The 10,935-nt window shown below is 41.0% G+C and overlaps 1 protein-coding gene across 1 annotated transcript; it reads right to left on the reverse strand.

The window, feature by feature from the left end:
- Nucleotides 1-2,628: 2,628 nt before the first annotated feature.
- Nucleotides 2,629-6,472, reverse strand: RPL28 (ribosomal protein L28). Its single transcript, XM_014052972.2, has 5 exons — nucleotides 6,353-6,472; nucleotides 5,293-5,385; nucleotides 4,974-5,097; nucleotides 3,565-3,683; nucleotides 2,629-2,761 (listed from the first exon to the last, which is right to left on the reverse strand). Exons 2-5 carry the CDS (start codon nucleotides 5,371-5,373, stop codon nucleotides 2,672-2,674), a joined length of 414 nt encoding a protein of 137 aa, XP_013908447.2. The 5' UTR covers nucleotides 5,374-5,385; nucleotides 6,353-6,472; the 3' UTR covers nucleotides 2,629-2,671.
- Between the last annotated feature and the right edge of the window lie 4,463 nt (nucleotides 6,473-10,935).

Genomic DNA, 10,935 nt, shown 5'->3' on the forward strand with positions numbered 1-10,935 from the left:
ACCCCGGTACACCCACGTTACACCTATCCTCCGCGAGCTGCACTGGCTACCTTTTGGTCTCCGGATACGCTTCAGGGTGCTAGTTATTACTTATAAAGACCTACATGGAATTGGACCTGGGTACTTGAGAGACCGCCTTCTGCCGATTACCTCCCACAGACCCATTCGATCCCACAGATTAGGTCTCCATATTCCATCTGCCGGCCAATGTCGGCTGGCGACTACTCGGAGGAAGGCCTTCTCTGTGGCTGCTCCAGCCCTTTGGAACAAGCTCCCCGTGGAGATTCGGACCCTCTCCACCCTTCGGGCCTTCCGGACGGCCGTGAAGACCTGGCTGTCCCAGCAAGCCTGAGGTTGAGTGTCCCCCCCCCCTACTCGAATTTGCTGTGTCTGTTGTGCTTTTAAATTGTTCGTATTATCTGATTGTTTTTGTCTTACTTTTTGTAATTTCCCCTCCCTTGGCTTTTGTTCAGCCGCCCTGAGTCCCTTCAGGGAATAGGGCGGCCTACAAATTGAATAAACTCCAACTCCAACCTCCAAACAACCATTGTAGCATCCCCATGGTCACATGATCAGAATTGAGATGCTTGGCAAGTGACTCCTATTTATGACGGTTGCAATGTCCCAAGGTCATGTGATCATCTTTTTCACCCTTCTGAGAAGCAAAGTCAATGGGGAAGTCAGATTCACTTAACTGAGTTACTAACTTAACTGCAGAGATTTGCTGAACCAGAGCAAGAAAGTTCATAATATGGGGCAAAACTCACTTAACAAGTCTCACTTAGCAATAGAAATTTTGGGCTCAATTGTGGTCATAAGTTCAGGATCACCTGTATTCTCTCATATGGGCTTGCAAAGGTAATTTGCTACAGCCAGCTAAATTTTGAGGGCACATAGTGTGTCCAACGTTTCCAACAAAAGTGTCTATAGTCAAGGCTGTTTTCCACGTTGCAATGGATGGCTGTGAAAGCTGGTTTGATGGCCTTAAGAAAGGATGAGCAACGAAGAATTGAGGCATTTGAACTCTGGTGCTGGAGAAGATTCCTGCGAGTCCTTTGGACTGCAAGGCCATCAAACTGGTCAGTCCTAGAGGAGATCAACCCTGACTGCTCCTTAGAAGGCCAAATCCTGAAGATGAAACTCAAATACTTTGGCCACCTAATGAGAAGGACTCACTGGAGAAGTCTATTGCTGCGAAAGACTGAGGGCAAAAGAAGAAAGGGACGACAGAAAATGAGGTGGCTGGATGGAGTCACTGAAGCAGGAGTGAGGTTAAATGGACTCGAGGATGGTAGAGGACATGCCTTGGAGGGATGTTGTCCATGGGGTTGCAATGAGTTGGATACGAATTCACAACTAACAAGTCAGTCCAATTGTTGGTCTGTCACACCTTGGTAGCTTTTAGGAAGAAAAACAGATGCTATAGAAGAGCAGCACAGGTTTATCCACTGGAAAGCCCATCTTTCTTTTTTGAATATCCCAGCAGCTATCCAGAGCTACCATGGCATGAGACAGCCAAGTGCACCCAATACTTATAGGTACAGAGTAAAACAATCAGGTTTCTTCATTGACTTTTGTGCATCATCTACAAAGTGTTTCCTTTGGATTTGTGTCCCCTAAGAAGGCTTCTCATCGACATTAATTACTGAGGCAAGTATAGACAATGGTACGTAAATCCAACCTCTTGAAATCTAGGGCAAAAGGATAAAACTGAAAATAAACAACTGCCTAGATCTGCTTCAGCTCTTAACTGCCACCTTATGGTTGCAAAGCCAATTAAAAAAATCTCAAATGTCACTCTCCCTGTGAGAGGTGACGTAAAGATCTTAATCCATTTCATTTTTTTCATCTTTTCTGCTAACATGCTATTTTTTAACTGCTCAGTTCCAGAGGAATAGATATTTCTATAGCAAGGAAGATGTTTAAGCAGTAAAGGGAGTTCACTTTACCAGGAATTGTATAATTGAATATAAGCAGCTCACATTGTAAACAGTGAAGTCAGGAGATTGTAACTTCCACAACACAGGTATTTAACCACCAATGTGATCAGGATAAATTTAGTTTTCCTGATTTAACTGCATCCAGCAACTGAGAGGGAGCTGGCCTCCCTCTTCACGGCGTCGTTGTTGTTTAGTTCAAGGCGTCATAAAGAGGAACAAAAAAACCTACATTGATGCTTATCCTATATGGGCAATATACAGGGAAATGAACTGATTTCTGCTTTTAAAAAGCAACTCTCATAGTTAACATAACTTTGCAAGATAAAAGAAAAAGTGAGAGGGAACTATGGATAGTACCCAGGGTTTCTCAGATTGTTACACATATCCTAGGAAAACATTTTGAAAAGGACTCTAAACTAGAGCCAGACTTCCTAAAAGGAGCAAAACCATTTCCATTCAAACTAGCTGTGGCATCAAGGAAGGTGTGAGACATAATTAAAAACAAGCGGGACTCAAAACTCAAGTTGCAAATCCCTACTAATTTTCAAATTCCATCTCATTACAGAAATAGTGATTTCTGATATATTTATTCTATTCTCAAAACAAATGGAAATGTCCAGTTCATTTTCTTGGAGGAGAGAAGTAATCCCATGACTACAGATGTATAAATTACATTCAGACATTCTGCTTTCTGGTTGTATTCTTTTATTAGATAATTTGAGAACTGTTTTTTATGCAGTCTTGGGAGCCCGAGTCCTCTTCTTCTTCACCACCACGGGCTTCTGGCTGCGCAAAATTGCACTTGCCCGACGCAAGGCAGCCTGGAGGAGAGAGGGGAAAAAGGGGGACGTGAATAAAGTGAACTCCAGATACATCTCTTCTCTCCTCAAATGCAGATTTCCTAATGTTTATACCTATGCTCTTTTTCTCATTCAACAGCATCCCTGAATCAAGCTTTTCACCTTTTTGTCAGTATGTGTACCAATTCTGATTAAACTCCCTTAAGTGAGATATGGGCAATAAAATGCCCACAACTATCAGGGTGCCTAAGCATTCTCAAAAGGGCAAAAATTTGGCTGAGTCAACAAAAAATACACAAGATTTCGCTTCCAGGTTATTCAACAACTGGGCCCAACCTGCTGAGACTGCTAAACCCTGGGACAAATTAGAGGAGTGGGAGGGTTTTTGTTTTGAGTTTGCTCCATAACTTGAAAATAGCACTAGCACTTAGAATTATATACTGCTTCAAAATACTTTACAGCCCTAAGCGGTTTAGAGTCAACATATTGCACCCAACAATCTGGGCCCCCATTTTACCAACCTCAGAAGGATGGAAGACTGAATCAACTGTGGGCCAGTGAGGACTGAACTCCTAGCAGAGCTGAACCGGCCTATAATACTGCATTCTAAGCATTGCACCACCATGGCTCCTATACAGTATATACCTTAACAATGCCAAGGCTTAGGATTTAGGTACAAAGACTAGCATTTTGCATTCCTTTTTAGCTGGACGGAGAAGTGTGGTTTACCATAAATCACTACTATGTACTAATTGGATTAGTGGAAGCTGTAATATTTATCCAAGCCCCACTCTGCAGAGTGAGAATCCAGGAGGCTGACTTACCATGCGCAGATCCTTGCGGTAATTATTCTTGCGAATAATATGGCGGAGGCTGCTGAGAGTGGCCCGTGCATTCTTGTTGATGGTGACTTTTTCATAGGAAGTGGCTGGCTTTCTCTGGCCTGAGAAGCAGAAGTATAGATTATTAATGGGGCATTGTTGGCAGATCCTGCTAGATATACTTGGTATCTACAGTTAATGCTGGTTTTTACATGTTGTAGACCAACGTATCTTATTGTAGGAAGAGAATTTCAGAATATATCTGTTTATCCAGAGATTGTTAACTATTTTAAACGCGCTGCTTTGCAAAAAAAAAAAAAAAAAGTACCTTTGGGACCACCATGGCTTGGGTGACTGAAAATCTCTCTAGGTACTGCTTTGCAAATTTAAGATTTAATTTAGAAGCATTTTTGACATGTTAAGTTGTATTTTTGAATGGCTCAGAATCATTGTGAAATCTAATAGTTATTTCTGGTTCCACAAAACTGAGGTAAATATAAATTCTGCACTTTACATGCAGACTTGGGTAACTTCTTTTGCCCTTTGAGCTTCCATCACTCTGCATTATCTATGGCTCAAGAACACATTATTTCTATCCTTTCCGGAATTGCCTAAAAAATGAAATTCAATGTGGAGAAAAGTAAGATTTTATATTTAGGCTGGGAAAACCAAATGCACAGGCATAGTATAGGTGGTACTGGCTCAATGGCAGTTAACTGTGAGAAATTTTGGAGCCCTAATAAACAATCACTTAAATATGAGCCAATAGTGGGCGGCAGCAGCCAAAAAAGCCAATGCAATCCTAGGCTACATTAACAAAGGGATAAAACCAAGATCACATGAATTAGTATTAGTAATGCTTTATAAGGCCTTGGTAAGATCACACTTAGAATACTGCAATTTTGGTCACCATATTGTAAAAAAGATATAGACTCTGTAAAGAGTGCAAAGAAGAGCAACTAAGATGATTGGGAAGCTGGATGCTAAAACATGTGATGAACGGTTGCAGGAATTGGGTTTGTCTAGTGAAAAGAAGGACTAAAAGTGAGTAATAGCAGTGATTTAATATTTGAAGGGCTGCCACAAAGAAGAGGTCAACCTATTTTCCAAAGTACCAGAACGCAAGACAGGAAAAAATGGATGGAAAATATTGAAGGAGAAAAGCAAGCTAGAACTAAGGAGGAATTTCCTAAAATTGAGAAGAATTAACCAGTGGAACGGTTTGCCTTCAGAAGTGGTGCTCTATCACTGGAGGCTTTCAAGAAGAGACTAGACAGCCACTTGTCTGGAATAATATCAGGTTTCCAGCTTGAGCAGAGGGTTGGACTAGAAGACCTCTGAGGTTGCTTCCAACTTATTTTGTTCCCCCTTCTCTGCTCAGTAGGAATTTGATTTAAGCGGAGAATACCCACCTGCACGCTTCTTAAGGACTACAACAATACCCTTTCCATCAGCAGCTGGTTCTACTCCTACTGTCTTGCGATGTATCAGACCATTGTAGCGGAAGGAGTTACGGGCCTTCAGGTTGTTGGGCTCCTTTAAAGAAAGAAAAACACTTTTAGAATTCCTTGTAACTTATAATGAAAGGTTTTGCAAGCTCAAGGCAGAATCATTTATTTGAAAACAAATATATGTGGAAAAAAGTAGATTCAAAGTCCAGGAAAGCCTAACAACACCCTAGAATTATTTGCAAGAAGGCTGTTGGTTTTGAAGATAGTAGATGTGGCTCACCGTGCTGTAAGTTTGCTTGTTCCTTTTAATAAGGAAACTTGAGCAGTTGCGAACAATCATCCATTGCAGATGAGCAGACATTGTGCAGGATTCCTGGGAAGGAAAGACCAAACAGACATTCAGTTCATTTAATTTCAAAATCCCAGCACTGAGTGATTTGTTTTGAAGTCCAACAAGTATTCTTATTCCTTTCAATACAGAATATTGCTATTCAATACTGCTACTTGCATTTCAAGTTTATGCTTCCTATCTGATATTCTATGCAGTTTAATTTTTTTCTAGGTCTTTCAAAGGAATATAAAATAATGTAGTTTTCTCCAACTCAATATTCTATATTCCCAATTCCCATGTTTTTCATGCTATTTGAGGACTCCAGAATTGAACATCTTGTGAAGATTATTTTTAAAAATGAAGAATCTAACTGAAACATAAAAAATTGACAATTTGAATAAAAGGCATCCTCTGCCAATAAGCGTTACAAGATTTTACTCCCTTTTAGATATTTCAGCAAAACCGAAACAGTGGTATGTATGAAAATAAATACTTAAGGGTAACTTTCTCCCATAATTTTCCTTCCAACTAAGAATTCACATTAAAGCAAATGTTACTTTAAAAAAAATAAACGCTTCCCTACAAAAAATGAAGCAGACCACCAGGTATCCGCTCGCCTAATATGTAATTTAACTGCCAACATTACAAAAGTCGCGAAGGCATGTTTTAAAAAGGGAGGAAACACTCCACATCCTAAGAGAAGCCTAAGCCTAAGAGAAACAGCGTTCAGCTCAAGGCGTAATTCCTTAAAAATAAATCCCACTGAGATTCAGTGAATCCATTTTTAATAACTTTAAATCTGAGATTGAATATTAAGGGGGGAGGGGGCACATTCTTTTGTCTTCCTGGGCATCTGAATTCATAACACATGGAGACGACGGATTAATATTTTCGACCATGTGGCGCCTTTCTAACAGTCCCTCACAAGAATCCGTCCTTCTCCCCCATTTCTTTGGGGCCCCCCACTGCAGCGTCTTCCCTTTGGAGAAACACGCGGCCTACACCTCACCCTCTTGTCGATACTGCGACCGGAAGCGGAAAAAGAAGGGCTGAGCCGCTGCGAGGGGGTTTTATAGGCCTATCAATCAAGCTCCGCCTCCTTTGAACTCCAGTCTCTTCCGCTCTGCAATCGCAAAGCATTTCCGGCCCACGATTGAAAGGCTTTCCCCGCCTGAGCCACCCATCCGGGGGGGGGGGAGGGAGGGGGGGATGATCCACAAAGCAGTTTCATCATAGAGATGTCAAGGCTAGAGTGGCAACAACTAGAGAGGCCCAGAAAATGGCCTCTTTCGGAAATGATCGGATTCACTTCGGGGAGTCTCGGAAACGAATCGGGTCACTTCGGCGATAGTTTCGGAGGAGCTCGATAGTCGGTCGAAAACGGCCCTCCGTGAGTTCTCAGAAAGTCACGTGGGTAGGAAAAAGTTCGGAATTTATTTTCATTCATGGCAATAGAACGTTGAGAAACTTTGAGAGGCGAACACCCGCGATTCGGGACCAATCAGAAACCGCCGGAAATGTTTCCCCGGTCATATACTCGAATCCGTTCGTGCCCCTCATACAATAGGAAGTGTGTATTGTTTACCTCGTTCCTTCGTTGAATTGTTGTCTTTTGCAGATGCGTAGGCCAATATTTAGTTTTGAGCCCTGGAGCAGCATATTGCGAATTGAAAAAATAGGTTTTTTTTAAAAAAAAAAATGTAGTAATCATTGGGTTAATACAGCCGGGCTAGGAATTCTGGGAATTGTATTCTTAATAGATATGGAAAGTTCCATAGTTGTTACATAAGGAGGTTACTTAGACCAGGAGGGGGACGTAAAAGATCAATTAGTCCAATTTACCAGGACATTGTCTTTATTTTAAAATAAAACCATTGAATTTCGTTAACTTGACCATGTTGAATTTTTGGGATGGTTACAGCAATTTATTTATTATGAAATTTACATTTTGCCAAAGGTGATTCTGTAGCTTAACAGTCATTCAATTAAATATACATTATAAAGCATTACAGCAATAAATAGGGATTTAAATTTAAAAATTCAGTTAAAATAAAATTGACACGGAGGGAGATGGAGGGAGCAAAGTGTGGTCATGCATTAAAGGTAAAGGTTCCCATCACATATATGTGCTAGTCATTCCCGACTCTAGGGGGCAGTGCTCATCTCTGTTTCAAAGCTGAAAGAGCTGGAATGACTAAACACCGAAGACATACGGAACACTGCTACCTTCCCACCAAAGGTGGTTCCTACTTTTTCTACTTGCATTTTTACATGCTTTCGAACTGCTAGGTTGGCAGAAGCTGGAACAAGTAACAGGAGCTCACTCCATGACGCAGCACTAGGGATTCTAACTGCTGACCTTTCTGATCGACAAGCTCAGTGTCTTAGCCACTGTGTCCCTAATTATCCATTAGCTATCTCAAAATGTCATACTCCAGTGGGACACATGCCAACAATTTCCTGTGTTGACTAATTTACGTATTAAATTTATATCTTTCATTCAAAACATTTAGCCTTTTTCTCACTCTAACAATAAGCCTTTGAGGTAGGCTGGTGTATGTGAGAGAGTAACTTGTCCAAAGCTGAAATCTATAGAAAGAAACTTTTGGGTTTTGGCAGAATGTAAGCCAAAAATAATTTTTCAATGGTGGGTTGAGCCCAGAAAATAGATTTGAGTATAGATTTGCAAAGTTTTTTCCTAGTAAATCCATCTGATTATTCCAAAAATTTGCAATTTTCTGCTCCTGTCAAATATTTTCCAATGCAAAAGAAGGGACTAGGAAGAGGGATTTAGTATTCAGCCCAGCCTTCCTTTCCTCCAGGCAAATCTGTATACAAATCCCCCAAAATTATTACATCAACTAATCCCATATGTCCTGTTACTCCACAACCAGAAAGTTCAGACTGGAAAAATGGGATTGACCATTAGATGGCAACAGAGAGTTACTCAAAGATCTTTGCTGTCACCTAGTGGTTTCTGAAATTTTGCAGACTGAAAGTATTCCATGAATTGATGATCCCCAAGATTTGTGTGAGATACTGTGGGGTAGTTGGGAAATTAACAGAAGAAAATTTAGGCATAAAGAACTATGAGGATAGGAGTTTATTAATGACATGTTCTAAATCACAGCTCTCCATATACAGTAGTGGCCAAAATTGTGGAAACCTTTTGGGAAAAGTGTATATAGTATTGTTTGATGGCTAATAACACCATTTTTTTTGAAGTAATACCATAAAATTATCCTCTGTCTGTTGCGATATACGTGCAGGTATGCATCTGCCATACTGTAACACGTATAGAACAGAAGCAATAATTAACCATATGATTAAATCAGTAAACTAAAAGCAATAATTGGCCATATGATTAGATCAGTAAGACAAACTGTCCAACTCCAAGCGTTGATTAAATCAGTACCCTTAACACTAAGCAGATCAGCAACCACAGACTTGTAACTAAGCGTTGATTAAATCAGGGGTTACAACTGTTTAACTCTCAAACATTAATTAAGCATTGGATGTTTGCATGATGATAAAAGGTTTATTGACTATGAGTGTTCTTCGAGTCTACATGAGAGTAAATGAGTTACCATATACTGTAAACTTGCACAATCATGATTGGTCCGCATTGGCTATGTGAATCCACCCCTCCCTTGTGTATGATCAATAAAAGAAGCCTCCGGACTCTGTTCCGGGTCGGTTTCGTCCCGAAGGAAATTCGTGTCCGAGTCTTCTTTCCTCATTGGCTTCATGAACCACCCGCGGAGAAATCGCATCTGGTGACCCCCGACGTGATGATCCATGCTGCCCATCTCATCTCACCCTCGGCCGGGAAAAGCCTCGCACCCAGGGCCGGCCGTCTGCGAACGGAGCACCCTCTCAATTCGTGAGTATGGGATCGGGTTTCTCGAAAGAACAGGAAGCGCACCTTCATGAGCTTCGGGATATCTAAATTTTCTAGTGTAATTATTCAAGCGATGGGCAAGTCGCTTCCCGTTTTCCCCTCAAAAGCATTTAATTGACTTATTGACTGATGTCTAAAATCATTGTCCAATCTACCCGGAAAAAGGGGTCTTTAAAACTCTCCTTATGGATAAAATTGGGCACCTACTTCCATGAGGAACCCCGAGCCCCTCCGGGCGTTTTAACAACATGGCGTTTACTTATCAAAAAAGCCTAGCAAGCCCCTTCCTCTTCCCTTCTCTCTTCTTCTCCATCAACATTGAAACATGTGATCACCTTTTCTGGTCAGGGCTCAAGCCATGTGGCCCTGTCCAACAGTAAACCATCTTTCCAAGCAGCCTCCATGTCTCCAGTGTCTTCTTCCCCACTTGGAGCTGAACCCAGAAGGACATTTCTCTCAACAATTGGCGACCCACAGATGGGACTCCAAGCTAGCCTAACAAATGGATATGGCCCAGGTAAGCCTCCCATGCCGGCAAAGACCCCATTGAGTCTGTGGGTGGACTTTATCTTGGCCTTAACCATTGGATCTAGGTTTTAAAGGGGTTTTGAGTTTGAGCTCAAAGGCTGCCTGGAAAGAAGGTGAGTACCTTTAAATTTTAATTCTCTAAAGTTTAAATTTTTGTTGTTGTTTCTGTTGCTCTGTGATAATACAGGAAAACTAATTTGGCTACATAAAGGTACTTAAAAGAAAAGGGGAAAATGTTGAGGTTTCTTTTTTTCTCCTGTCTCTTTGTCTCTTTGTCTTCTATGTAACGATGTTTGTTTGTTAAGATTTGTGCCTTCCCTAATTTAACAGATTTGTGCTGGGAATGTAGGATGTGAAAACCTGAGAGTTCTGTTTTTTCCCTTCTTATTTTCTCCTTGTTCTTATGTAAATGTGTGCCTAAGTCTTTGTGCACCCTCAAGGTAATTGTAACTAAGTAATTGTCTTCAATCCAAAAGACAAGGATTTTAAAGTGTTCAAAGAAAGAAAAGAGTAAACTGGCAGAAATTGCCTTCGCTCAGTTTGTTGCCCCCCCCAAAAAAAGTACAGATAAGGTTTTTTTTTCCTTCCTTCCATCCCTTTGCCTTAAAGTAACAACCCAGGAAATGTTTTAAGTTCATTTACAGGAAAAGTTTCATCCTTGCTTCTATCGTGTGTTTAAATGATTTTACCTGTTTATTTCCTTCCTGAAGCATGTGAATCCAAACCCCACTTTGCATCTGTGATATCCCCATAATGTTACCAGTTTATCTGTTTAGTAACTGATGATTTTACCTTTTTTTTTACTCTGCCTGCAAGCTTTCTACCCACCCAGCCCCAAGCCCCTCCCTTACCCTTAATCCCCCAACAATGCCTTTTCTGTGGGGGAGGGAACCTTGTTTTCATGTTTTTCAGGCCTGGAAGATTTACTCTTCAGGTGAGTAAAGTTTTTTCCTTTTGGGGGAAGGAGGAGAGTGTTGCCTTGTGTGTGCGTGTAAAAGATGAAGGAAATTCCTACTAAAGGTTTGCCTTCACCCTGAGTAAAAACCCTCTGCACATTTATCTGGCCAACCTACTCGAAACCTGGCCCCTAGAAGACAGTTTTCATTTAGATTTTGTAACAAGTTTGCTGATTTTCTGGCCACCATCAGATGAACTGAAGAGAA

Source organism: Thamnophis sirtalis, unplaced genomic scaffold (assembly GCF_051295495.1).
Source record: "Thamnophis sirtalis isolate CommonGarterSnake01/CBP01778 unplaced genomic scaffold, rThaSir2_p1.2 scaffold_4, whole genome shotgun sequence".
Lineage (NCBI taxonomy): Eukaryota > Metazoa > Chordata > Lepidosauria > Squamata > Natricidae > Thamnophis > Thamnophis sirtalis.